Source organism: Callorhinchus milii, unplaced genomic scaffold, assembly GCF_018977255.1.
Source record: "Callorhinchus milii isolate IMCB2004 unplaced genomic scaffold, IMCB_Cmil_1.0 Scaffold29, whole genome shotgun sequence".
Classification (NCBI taxonomy): Eukaryota; Metazoa; Chordata; class Chondrichthyes; order Chimaeriformes; family Callorhinchidae; genus Callorhinchus; species Callorhinchus milii.
Genome location: NW_024704770.1, coordinates 2,011,476 through 2,024,777, shown reverse-complemented (window position 1 = coordinate 2,024,777; position 13,302 = coordinate 2,011,476). Strand labels below are relative to the sequence as shown.

The following is a 13,302-nucleotide window of genomic DNA, read 5'->3' as shown; positions in this document are numbered from 1 at the left end:
CGTGTCCTGTGCGCTGTCCTGCGCTGTCCTGTGCTCTGTCCTGCGCTGTCCTGTCCTGTGCTCTGTCCTGAGCTGTCGTGTCCTGTGCGCTGTCCTGCGCTGTCCTGTGCTGTGATGTGCTCTGTCCTGCGCTGTCCTGTCCTGTGCTCTGTCCTGCGCTGTCCTGTGCTGTGATGTCCTGTGCTGCGCTGTCCTGTGCTGTGCTGTCGTGTGCTCTGTCCTGTGCTCTGTCCTGCGCTGTCCTGCGCTGTGCGTCTCATCTTATTTTGAGTTGACCAACACACTGAATCACCCGTATAATTATGATTTGCGTAACGCCGTCTGTGAGAGAGAATCTGCAGTTCGATCTTTGTGTTGAGCAATTTCCCGCCCTGTCCATCCCTCTCTGACCCCTCACCCCCACAGCCCCCTGCCCTGACTCCCTCCCTCTTTCCTCTCCAGTGTAGTGACTGTGTAGGCTGAGCGCGAGCATAAGACCCCGGGGTCAAATGCAAGGATTCATAATAACCTTGCCGCCTCATCACGTCTTCGAGACGTCTCAAAGTGCTTGGCGGGGCATAATACATTGCAAAGTGTAGTGACTGTATCTTTTACTGTATCAAAACCCTCCGCCCCTTCATTACTTTTATTTCTTTTCGAAGGGATTATTGACTCCCGGAAAAGCCATCCGCCAATCGACTAACAAGCGGGGAACAGAGGCGTGTGTGTCTGTGTGTGTGTGTGTGTGTGGGGGGGGGGGTGGGGGGGAAGAGAGAGTGGGGGGGTGGGGGGGGAGATGTGGTGGGAGCTGCTAATGGGATGGTTTCCATCTCATTGACGCCCACATCATTAGCGGATTTCATCAACCCGTTGAGTTTCTATTTCTCTTTCTTTCTCTCGGGACAATTAAAAATGAAATGTCAGCTCCCCTGGGGTTACGGGCACAGGCTCGCTCCGTCTCTCTCTCCCCCCCCCCTCTCTCTCTCTCGCTCTCTCTCTCTCTCCTCTCTCTCTCCCCCTCTCCCCTTCTCCGTCTTAAAGGGGCTGAGACGGACATGAGTTTTTGTATAAGGTACATCCTCCCGTCCGATCCCTCCGCTCAGCGGGCTCTGGCCAGCTCCACGCTTCCCCCACACCACCGCCCCGCCATCGGCGGTCAGACCTTCAACCTCTCTGCCCCCCGCCCCCCGCCCTGACCCCCCCAACCCCTCGCTCATCCCAGCTCGGGTCCAAATCGCTGACATCTTAGGCTGTGCAAATGTCATGTGTTGTCGTTGTGGTGGTGGTGGTGGTGGTTGTTGTTGTTGTATCGCTCATGTGGACCTGGGTCTTATTCCCCAGAGCAAATTCTTGTGCAGATTTCTCAAGGTTCAGCTCAGAAACCCGTCGGCTACAACAGCGTCTGAAGCCAACATTAGCCTCTGCCGTGTCACACGACATTTGTGTCACTTATCTCAGCGGGACCCAGACAGACTCTCGCCTCACTCAAAGCTCTGACTCACTGGTGAGGATGTGTGGCTTCCCAAACGTATAATTCTCGGCCGGGTAATTGCTGTTGTCGACCGAGACTCTATCTCTGCCCCCGTTTCGCCCTCAAAGCACACAGTCGCTCACCCGACACGTCCACGGTATGTTCCGCGAAGCGCTCCGAGGCGTGACGAGGCGCTATTTCGCCCGCAGAACACGCAGTCACTACACTTCGCGGCGTATCCTGTGGAGCGCTTCGAGACGTCTCGAAGACGCGACGAGGCGCCGGGTCAAATGCCAGGATTATTATCATTATTGCATATTATCACATGAGTAGCGGAGGGTATGTAAATGTATATATGGATATGAAATACGGAGCGTTAATAATAATAATAATAATAATAATCCTTGCGTTTGAGGAGGGTGAGGGGGTGGGGGGGGAAGGAGGGGATGGAAGGCAGAGATAGGGGAGAGAAAGGCCATGGAGGGCTTTGAAGGTGAGGACCAGAAGGTTGAACTGTAGCCTCTGTGTGATGGGAAGTGAGTGGAAACTTACTCAATGGGACTTAACACACTCAGTCGGTCAACCAGAGGTTATGTAACTCACCTTCACCTGTGCCAACCTCACACCACAGTCACTCACTCTCTATAGCACTACGGCTCATTGCACTCGCCAGGGCTCTGAGCTGAGCGAGAGAGGGGGAGAGAGAATGCGGGGGAGGAAAAGGGAGGGAGGGAGCCTTTTAATGAAGGGTACTGTTCTCTCTCCGTCGACCATCAAAGAAAAATCCCACCTCCTTCTCTCTCTCTCTCTCTTCCCCCCCCCCCCCCCCCCCACCGCTCGCCCCATTCAGTCCTGACTGAATTGCTTTGATGAGCTGCTATTAGCAACTGCTTGGAGTCCTGTAGCTCAGTAGTTAGTAGCAGTGAAAGCACTCGCTTTGCTAGCGGGAGAGTGACCCGGGTTCGATTCCCTGGCGGGTCAGTCAGGGTGAAATGTTGGGCAAGTTTCTTTACTCCACACACACACATAGACGCACACACACAGACACACACACACACACACAGACGCACACACACAGACACACACGCAGACGCCTCTGTTTAACCAGCGGTCAGTAGGAAACCCGGTGGTTAGTCGATTGGCGGATTGCTTTGCCTGGGGCCAATAATCGCTCCAATAAATAAAACAATATAAATAATAATAATTCGGGTCACTCGCCCTACGGCTGTTTGTGGGGACGCTGCTGTGGGCGAATGGCTGCCGCGTTTCGCCCGCCCCCCCCCAAAAAAAACACACAGCGCATCCCGTGAAGCGCTTTTGAGACGTCTCGACGACGTGATAAGGCGCCGCACCGAATGCAGGGAAACTCGGAATAATAATATTACTATCAGGAAAGGAAAGTTCAGGAAACGAGAGGTTGCTGGGAACGGAAAATCAGTGATGTGCTTACAAAATCCTCTCCGCTGTTTGTCATTAAACATTACCCGAAGGATGTTACCATCCAAAGGAATTAATAATAAGTCCCAATCGCGCTGATGATTACAGGAGCTGTGTTTGTTTTACTTTGCCACGCACTCTCGCATTCAATCTGTGGATTGATTTATTACCCCGTCGTTATTCCTGCGAATATTTTAATAACCCTGGCATTTGACATCTCATCTCATCATCGTTCGAGACGTCTCGAAGACGCGCCGGGTCTAACGCGAGGATGTATTATTTATTTTATCTGATAGTTTGTGGGCGAACCGCAGCGGCCAATTGCACACAGCAGCGTCCCGCAAACGGCCGTGGATTGAGCGACCGCCTTTTTTTTTTCTTTCTCTCTCTCCGGAGGGATTATTACCCCCGGAAAAGCGATCCGCCAATCGACTAACAGCCGGGTGCCCGCTCACCGCGTTCTTAAAGGGTTTGGTGTTCGGAGGAAGCAACAGGGCTTTCAAGGTTCTTTAGCCGTTTAATAGGGCAATTAATGTTTGTGTTTCTACACAATACAATGTAGTGGGATATACACATCCCTGTTTGGGTTCCGGCTTTGCTCAACTGAAGGTCAAAGCTTTGCCGAGTGACCGACTGGCCAACCTCCACACTCTTCCCTCCCCAACCGTCCATCCAAGTCTCCCAGTCTGGCTCAGTCGCTGTGTGTGTGTGTGTGTGTCAGCCTCGGCTCAGTCGCTCTGTGTGTGTGTGTGAGCCTCGGCTCAGTCGCTCTGTGTGTGTGTGTGTGTGTCAGCCCGGCTCAGTCGCTGTGTGTGTGTGTGTGTGTGTGTGTCAGCTCAATACTTCACACTCACTCTTCAATATCATTGTGGGGGCGAAACTTCCAATAGTTTCACCCACAGAACAGTCACTACAGTCCTGTAGCTCAGTGGTTAGAGCACTCACTTTCCAAGAGAGAGATCTGAGTTCAATCCCCGGCAGGTCAGGGCGAGACCTTGGGCAAGTTTCCTTACTCCACACAGAGCCTAATAATAATCCCTCCAAAACCCAAAACAATAATAAATTGGACATTTTCAATCCACGACTGTTTGTGGGACATTGCTGTGCGCAATTGGCTGCCGCGTTCGCCCACAAATATAGTCACTTCACTTTACAGTGTGTTCTGTGAAGCGCTTTGGGACGTCCTCCCGACGTGAAAAGCGCTATATCAAATGCGAGGATTATTATTATTATTATTATTACGGTGTATCCTGCGAAGCGCTTTGAGACATCTCGAAGACGCTGCGACATCTCAAACGGGAGGATTATTATAATTATTGTTATTAATTAATTCTTCACGCTCACTCTCAGTCTCGCTCTCCACTCTTGCCTAAGGTTCCGCCCTGACCTGACGCTCCAGGGAATCGAACCCGGGTCCTCGCGCTCGCGAGGCCTCTTAACCACTTCCGTACAGAACTAACGAAATTATTGATTCCACTTTCCTCTGCTTTCTTTCTCTCTCTCTATCTGTCCGTCTCTCGTCACATCTCTCCATCGTGCCCTTGTCCTGTGATAACACAGCCCGACCCTCAAGTGTTCCTCGGTGACAAGAATAATATTGGATGTACTCAAAAGTTTCTAAGCGCGAGGAGGGGCGCGAGAGAGCGAGCGAGCGAGGGAGGGAGGGAGAAACAAGTGGCGATAAACACAGAGTATGTGTACGGACAATCAAATGACGCTTGGGGTGAGGCAGGGGACTGCGAATTGTGGAAACAAACGGAATATTTAGTCAAAATAATTGCTTACAAGTCAAGTCAGTGTGTGCGTGTGCGTGTGAGCTTTTTTTTAACCTTGTCCTCAAATCACTCTTCGAAAGGAATACGGCACAAGAGCTCGGGTACACGTCAACTTTGTCAAGACACTTTATTCAGACCAGGGTACGAGTCAAACACAATTGGAAAAAAAAAAGAAGGGGCTATCTTACAATTCGCTGGGGGTAAGAGGAGGGGGTTGTGTTCAGAGGCGAGGGGGATGGGGGAAGGGGAGGAAGGGAACGAGGGGTGGGGGGGGGATAAAGGGGTCATAATAATATTAAAATAACGAACGCCACAATTAAGTCATTACCACTTTAATTCACTCTCTCCCTCCCCCCCCCACCCTCATTATTTGCAATTCACAGGTCAGGTCGGGGCGAAGCCTTAGGCAAGTTTTCTTACGCCTCACACGCGTGCGCGCGCACACACACACACGAGTTTCTGTTTACACACACGCGCACCCGTGTCGCTGTTTACGCACACACCCACCCACACACACACACACACACACACTCTCCCCAAAGGAAGAAATGCGCTTGTATGTCTCGGTTTTGTTTTCTTTGATCAGCCAGGTGTCCGACACACGTGGAAACCCATCGCTTTTCTCTTTAAAGTGTAGTGACTGTGTGTTGTGTTTCTGCTAATAGGAAAAATCTGTTTTCAAGTGTAGTGATCAGCCGGGTGTCTGACGTGTGCAGTACGAAAGCTTGCCTAAAGTTTCGCCCTGACCTGACCCGCCCGGGAAGGCGAGGGGTCTGATCACTGAGCTATGGGACCCCATTGGGGGGGGGGGAGGGGGTGGGTGGGGAGAAGGGGACGAGCGATGGGTGGGGGGGGAAAATAAAACCAAGATAACAAGGCAAAGAGTGGATTTGCCCACCTCTCTATACACACAGACCACGCACACCTTGCATTTATATAGCGCCCTACACGCCGGACGGCGTCTTAGAAGCGCTTAACATGCGCGCGCGCACACACACGCGCACCCACACACCCCCACCCAAAAAAAAATACCCAACCATAGAATAAACAGCATCTCCCCCTCTCCCCCCTTCTCCCCTTGCGTCAAACAGTGTTAATAAATTAGAAAAGTGGCTTCTCCGTAGTGTCGGCCTCAGGGACTGGGGGAAGAGAGTTCGTCATTTGCTGGGCGGTTTGTAAGGTTCCAGCAGCAGTTTGGAGAAGGTGTTGACTTTGTCCGTACCTCGGACTTCGTGAGCCAAGAGCGGGAGCTTCACAATGTGGAAATCTTCGTACAGGTCCTCCATCTGACAGCAAACACAAGGGCGAAGGGTTACAGGCTTGGCAACCCCCGTCCCACAGTCCCTCCGCCAATCGACTAACAAGCGGGTTCCTACTTACTGCCAGGTAAAGAGGTGTGTGTGTGTGTGTGACTGTATCTGTCTGTGTGTGTGTCTGGGGAGTAAGGAAACTTGCCTAAGGTTTCGCCCTGACCTGACCCGCCTTGCCAGGCAAAGGATTCTGACCACTGAGCTACGGGGACTCCCAGAGTAGAAAAGAGTCTCAGAGAGAGAGAGAGAGAGAGAGAAAAAAAAAACCTTTACCTGGTCCAGGTATTTGGACTGGATCTTGTGGCGAGCCTCGCACATCCTACAGGGTCTGTCGCCAGGGTCAGGGAACACCAGCTGGTTGACGATGATGTTGTGGGTGTCGATCTTGCACTTGGCCAGTTCCTGAATCAGTCGTTCGGTCTCGTACAAGGAGAGGAACTCGGCGATGCACACGCAGATGAACGTGGTCTGCTCCTGTGGGGAAAGAGTGGCAGTTGCTGGAAGCAGAGCCAGGAGAGAGGGAGGGAGGGAGGGAGGGAGGGAGGGAAGCGTGTGCGGAGGAAGGAAACTTGCCTAAGGTTTGGCCTTGACCTGACCCGCCCGGGAATCGAACCCAGATCGCCACTTACCGGGTCTTTGAACTGCTCGCTGACAGATCGGATGATGGGTAAGGTCTCCTCCAGCTTTGAAGCCAATTGATCTGCGTTCATATCGCCCAGTCCCAACATGCTGCACATCTGGAAGCAGAGCAATCTCACCGCTAACAACAACAACAACAACAACAATAATCCTTGCATCTGAATCAGCGCTTCATCACGTTGTGGAGGCGTCTCAAAGCGCTTCACTGTCAAGTGCAGTGACTGCGCGTTTTGTGGGCGAAACGCGGCAGCCGACTGCGCCCGGCGACGTCCCCACAAACAGCCGTGGATTAAGCGACCAAATTACTAGTATTTTTTATATTTGCTGGGTACACGGAGGCGGGCGGGTGTGCGGAGAAAGGAAGCTGGCCTACGGGTTCGCCGGGAATCGAACCCAGGTCGTCTCCTCCCACCCCTTTGGAACTCCATCCCGAAGTCCCTCGCCTTGCTCTCTTCCCCGTCTCCTTCAAGACCCTCCTCTTCATCCCTCCTGGGTCACCCTCCTATCCTAACCCCCCGCCCTCGCTGCCAACAATCCCCCCACCCTCCCACCCAGCCCCCCAGATAAAATGGGCCGGCCTTACCTGAGAGATGAACGGGCTGATCTGGTTCTTAATCTGCATCAGCCTCCCGAGTCCTCGCTCCACAATCGTGGGGAAGTTTAAGAGGCGCAGTGTGTGTCCGGTTGGAGCCGTGTCGAACACGACCACCGAGAAATTCATGCCTTTCACCAACCTGCAAAAAAAAAAAAAAAAATTAATAATAACAATCCTTGCATTCGACACAGCGCCTTATCACATCGTCCAGACGTCTACAGCGCCTCCAGACGCGAAAGGCGCTACACCAAGTAAAAGCGCTTCACAGAATATATTCCGCCCAGTGAATTGACTGTACATTTTGTAGGCGAAACGCGGCAGCCAATTGCGCCCAGCGACGTCCCCACAAACACAGCGCCCTTCACGTGGGATAGAGTCAATGCACAGTCGTTGTTGCGCGACTCTCCCCCCCCACCCCCACCACCACCAATTTACCTCATGACCTCCGCGTAGCTCATAGCTTCATCAATGCCCGGGAAAGCACTCATCGCCTCCTGCATCATCTTCTTGCCCATGCTCAGCATGTTATCCTCCTCGAAGAATTCATCCGGCAACTCCGCCACTCCCAGGCTCGGATCAATCTCCTAAATCAAAAGCAATTCCCAAAGTGAATGTGGAATCCGTGTAGCGTACGTCGCGGTTAGAGCCCTCGGCTCGCAAGCGAGAGGACCCGGGTTCCATTCCCCGGGCGAAACCTTAGGCAAGTTTCCTTTACTACACACACACACACACACACGTATATAGGTGCCTCTGTTTACCCCACAGTGAGTAGAAACCCGCTTGTCAGTGGATTAGCGGATCACTTTTCCGGGGGTAATAATCCAACCCCCTAAAAAAAAATCTTAATAATAATTTGGTCACTCAATTCATGACCGTTTGTGGGGATGTCGCGGAGCGCAATTGGCTGCTGCAATTTGCCCCCCCGAAAATACACAAGTCACTACACTTTACCGTGTATCCTGTAAAGCGCTTTTAATTTTAACGTAAAATGTTTTGAGACGTCTCGACGACGTGAAAAGTCTCTATAATTAAATGCAAGGATTGTCATTATTATAATAAGTCTTTGAAGACTGAGTTTATTATCCCTGGAAAAGCGATCCGAGGTGTGTGTGTGTGTGCTGGAGTAAGGAAAGTTGCCCAAGGATTCACCCTGACCTGACCCGACTGGGAATTGAACCCGGGTTCTCTCTCTCTCTCTCTCGCTTGAGAGGCGAAGGCTTGAACCACTGAGCTGCAGGGACTCCAAACACCTGTTCAGAGCTCAGGCCCCACGTACCATGGCAAACAGGTTGTCATAGCCTTTTACTTTGGTCGGCACTTTGGAGAATTTTTGATCGAAGGCGTCAGAGATGTTGTGGGCCGGGTCGGTGGAAATGATGAGGACGCTCTCTCGAACTTCTGCCAACTGCACAGCCAGACTGCAACTGTTTCCAGGGAACACACATAGCAGTTAGAAACAAGCTCGAGGGACAAAGAGGACACAGGAGAACGAAGACAACAACAGATGGCATTCCCACAGCGCCTTTTACGTTGGGAGGACGCTTATTGAGGCAGGCAATGACAAGAGGTTGGATGGAGTTGGGAGTTGGGATTGGGGAAATGAGATGTAGTAACAATAATCCTTGCATTTGCTGCAGTGCCTTGTCACGTCGTTGAGACGTCTCACAAGCGCTTCACACGATACCCTGCACCATAGCGTTATACAGCACAGAAGGAGGCCATTCGGCCCATCGCGTCTGTGCCGGCTACTGACCGCAGTGTCAGTTGGTGGTATATTTTGTGGGCGAAACTCAGCAGCCAACTGCGCAAAGGCAGCGTTTCCCCCACAAACAGTCGTGGGTGGATTGTCTTTACGAGGAGCAGGAAGGAGTCGGAGGAGACGCAGATGGAGGAGATGGACAGTTGGGGCTGGAGTCGGGGGAGATCTGGATGAAGGGGTGAGGTGAGGGGGAATAGAGATGGAGAGATGGGAGCTGGAGGAGATGGGGGGGAGGGGAGGGGTGAGATGGAGAGGGGGAAAATGGGAGCTGTCCATGTGGAGATGAAGGAGATGCGGTTGGGGGGGTGCGGCGGCGGCGGTGGTGGTGGTGGGGGGAGGGCTGGAAGTGAAGTGGTCGGGGGGGGGGGAACACCTGGGATGAAAGGGGGTAAACAAACATGGCGGCTGCCACTGCCCACCCACTCTCCCCCCAACTCTTGCCGCCAACCCACTCTCTCCCCCCCACCCACCCACTCCCCCCCATACCCTCCCTCTCTCCCCCATACCCTCTCTCCCTCCCTCCCCCACCCACCCTCCCCCTCTCTCGCCCTAACCACACTGCCTCTCCCCCCCACCCTCTACCTCCCCACTCTCTCTACCCCTCCACCCACCCTTTCCCTCCCTCTCCCCCCCTACCCACACTCTCTCTCGCCCCCACCCTCTCCCCCCCACACCCTCTCCCTCTCTCCCCCACTCCCCCCACACCCCCTCCCCCACCCACTCCCTCTCCCCCCCACCCACACTCTCTCCCCCCCTCTCTCCCCCACACCCATCCCCCCCCACACCCCCCCGCACTCACACCCCCACACACACACACCCCCACTCACCCCCCACACCCCCCACACACCCCCACTTACACCCCCCCACTCACCCCCCCCCACACACCTGCAGAGCCGTCTTCCCGAACTCGTTCACCGTGTGGACGTTCACCCTCTCCTGGTCGAGCAGCCTCTTGACTTCGGTCAGATCGCCTCTGGCCGCGGCGCCCGACAGCCGCTTCCCGTCCCTGATGTCGCTCTTGACCATAGCGGCGGCGGTGGGGGGAGGGGACAGAGGGAGAGGGAGGGGGTGGGGGGACAGTGTGTGAGGGTTCGTGTCTCTGATCAGTGACGAACGCAGGAATCCCCTCTTCGATGTATCCGTTTCGAGTGGATACATTGACAGTTCCCGTCGACCAATCACGGGCCGCGCCGCCGCCTTGTTGCCATTTTTTCTCCGCCAATCAGCGCCGGGCCGGCTGCTGGGTGACGTCACCGTCACCGCCCCACCCACCCCATTGTGACGCGGCTTGATCGTCACCCGAACCGACCAATCGCAACCCTCACCCGTCGGAAGCTGATGGACTCCGCCAATCAGCGCCGGGCCGGCTGGTGGGTGACGTCACCGTCACGGCGCCCCGCCCCCTATCTCTCTGTCTGTCTGTCTGTCTGTGTCTGTCTCTCTCTGTGTGTGTGTGTCTGTGTGTGTGTGTCTCTCTGTCTGTCTCTCTCTGTCTATCTCTCTGTGTGTATCTCTCTGTCTGTCTGTCTCTCTGTGTGTGTCTCTGTGTGTGTGTGTGTGTCTCTCTGTCTGTCTGTGTCTGTCTATCTCTCTCTGTGTCTCTGTCTGTCTGTCCGTCTGTCTGTCTGTGTGTGACTCTCTGTCTGTTTCTTTCTCTGTCTGCCTCCCTGTTTGTCACTCTCTGTCTAATTGTGTGCGCGTGTCTGTCTGTCTGTCTCTCTGTCTGTCTGTCTCTCTGTCTGTCTGTCTCACTCACTCTGTCTCACTCTGTCTCTATGACTCTCTCAGTCTGTCTCGCTTTCTGTCTTCCTCTCACTCTCCCGGTCTGTCTCACTCTCTGTCTGTCTATCTGTGTGCGGGTGTGTGTGTCTCTCTCCCTCTCTCTTTGACAGCGAGCGTCTGCGTCTCCGGTTGCCGCGTGTCGCTGGCGACTCGCTCCAAAGCCCGATCGAGGGAATCTGGACCCTCGATTCACTGAAAAAAAACACTCTTATAATAATAATAATAATAATCCTTGCATTTGATATAGCGCTGTTCACGTCGGGAGGACGTCCCAAAGCGCTTCACAGAACACACTGTAAAGTGAAGTGACTGTATATTTGTGGGCGAACGCGGCAGCCGATTGCGCACAGCAATGTCCCACAAACAGTCGTGGATTGAAAATGACCAATTTATTATTGTTTGGGTTTCTCTCCCTCTCTCTCTCGGTGTCCAGAGCCAACAATCCCTCAGATGAAATCGATCACCCCCCCCCCTCCCCCCCTCCCCCCCTCCCTCCACGGCCGCCCGCGGGAACGTGCCGCGCGTAAATTGGTTCGCCGAACAAACACAGTCACTGCACTCGACAGAAACCTCGGGAAGCGCTCAGAGAAACATGGACTGTTTGCGGGACCTTCGTCCTGGACCGTGACAGTGATCACCTGCGAAGGAAGGGTCCGTGTTCTTGTCCTTCAGAACACAGTCACTACACTTTAACATTCAAATTAACAATAAAAGTTTGCTTACCCCACGCGCCGCTGTTCACCGCGCGACGAGTAGGTCGTCGGTCGATTGGCGGATCGCTTTTCCGGGGTCAATTAATCTCCCCCCACCCCCCCAAAAAAAATGTGGCCCCTCGATTCACGACCGTTTGTGGGGGCGCCGCTGGGCGCAGTCGGCTGCCGGGTTTCCGCCCACCAAAATGCACAGTCACTACGCTCTACAGTAGATCCTGCGAAGCTCTCAAGGACGCTCAGGACCTTTTAAGATCAGGTCCAAAAAATACCGTCAGCTTCGAAACCGGTCAAAGGCGACGCAGAGAGAGAGAGAGAGAGAAGCACAGAGGACACTTCAGTGGAACTTTTATCTCTTGACACTAACGGAGATGGAGATTATTATTATTATTATATTATATACTATATATTATATATTATTGTATTATAGTATTATAATATTATTATATTATATATTATTATATTATAATATTATTACACTATAGAATTATTATAATATATTATTATATTAGTATATTAGTATATATTATATTATTATACTATAGAATTATTATATTATTATACTATAGAATTATATTATTACACTATAGAATTATATATTATCATATTATAATACTATTATACTATAGAACTATTATATATTATTGTATTATAATATAATTGTGTTGTATGATTATTATATTATTATATTACAATAGTAATGCAATAATAATCACAAGATGCGGAGACATCTAGTGGTCACGCTCATACCCGCACCCAATTCCAACGAGAGAATAATAATAATAATAATAATCCTGGGGTTTCCTCCTTGTCGCGGCATCGAGACTGCAAAGCGGAGTGACTGTACATTTTGTGGACGAAAAGCCCTCTCCCCCCCACACCACCCCCCACACACGCAAACAGTCGCGGATCGAGTGACCGAAATTATTATTAGTACAGATCGGTTTGCACCGCGGAGCGCGGAATGGAGACTGACCTCTCGGGTGTCGGTTTGGCTGTTTACACCCTCTTTATCATGGGATTTCCTGACGCAGAGCTTGTGGCATTTAAAGAGCCGTTAAACATCACTCACTCCCACCCCCCACACAGCCCCAGCCCCCACCCCCCACCCACAGCACCCGCCACCCCACCCCGTCTGTGCCCTGGTTCAGGTGGACATTAAAGATCTTCCTGTTGGAAAAGAGAAGGGAATCTCTCTCTCTCTCTCTCTCTCTCTCCCCCTCTCTCCGTGCTTTTGGCCGACACTCCCCCCCCAGTTAGTTGTTTGCCCGCTCCACGCCCGCCTGCGGGGACGTCGCTGGGCGCGACCGGCTGCCGCGTTTTGGCTCACTAAACGCGCAGTCACTGCACGTCAGCAACGCTCTCGCCCGCGAAGCGCTTCGAGAAGACGTCCCGACGACGGGACGGGGGGCGCCCGGTCGGACGCAAAAGGACGTGGTCGGCGCTGTGTCCAACGGACGGAGCCGGGAAAGCTTTGGAGTAACACGACACGAAACGGCCACGGCCGCTCGATCCGCGGCTGCCCGCGGGGACGTCGCCGGGCGCAGTCGGCCGCCCGCGTTCGACCCGCGAAATCCGCACGGTCACTACAGTGCGGTCCGGCTCGAGTGCTTTTGAGGGGTCTCGAACGCTAGGATCATTGCGGTGGTGAGAGACGGTTCACAGCCTGTGACCTAACCGGTGATATCACAAAGCTGGAAAGTTTATTCGATGCATTTCCTTTTGCCAAGAAAAAAGTTCGAGGGCCGAATTGCACGGGTCGGTGCGGACAGGAGGTGGACAACAGGTTAACTAACGCCGGCTCTTGCGTTCGGGGCAACGATGTTCGTGTAGGAAGGTTTCAGC

The 13,302-nt window shown here is 52.9% G+C and overlaps 1 protein-coding gene across 1 annotated transcript; it reads right to left on the bottom strand.

Annotated features, from left to right (window-relative positions):
* Positions 1-5,697: 5,697 nt before the first annotated feature.
* get3 (guided entry of tail-anchored proteins factor 3, ATPase) lies at positions 5,698-9,991 on the bottom strand. Its single transcript, XM_042344627.1, has 7 exons — positions 9,851-9,991; positions 8,483-8,653; positions 7,642-7,790; positions 7,195-7,345; positions 6,602-6,709; positions 6,246-6,446; positions 5,698-5,948 (listed from the first exon to the last, which is right to left on the bottom strand). Exons 1-7 carry the CDS (start codon positions 9,989-9,991, stop codon positions 5,820-5,822), a joined length of 1,050 nt encoding a protein of 349 aa, XP_042200561.1. The 3' UTR covers positions 5,698-5,819.
* Between the last annotated feature and the right edge of the window lie 3,311 nt (positions 9,992-13,302).

Coding starts and splice junctions, on each gene's coding strand:
- get3 (XM_042344627.1), bottom strand. CDS start 9,991: ATGGTCAAGAGCGACATCAGGGACGGGAAGCGGCTGTCGGGCGCCGCG. Junction 7,346..7,641: donor AGCTACGCGGAGGTCATGAG/GTAAATTGGTGG, acceptor TTTTTTTTGCAG/GTTGGTGAAAGGCATGAATT. Junction 5,949..6,245: donor AGTCCAAATACCTGGACCAG/GTAAAGGTTTTT, acceptor GTTTGCTGTCAG/ATGGAGGACCTGTACGAAGA.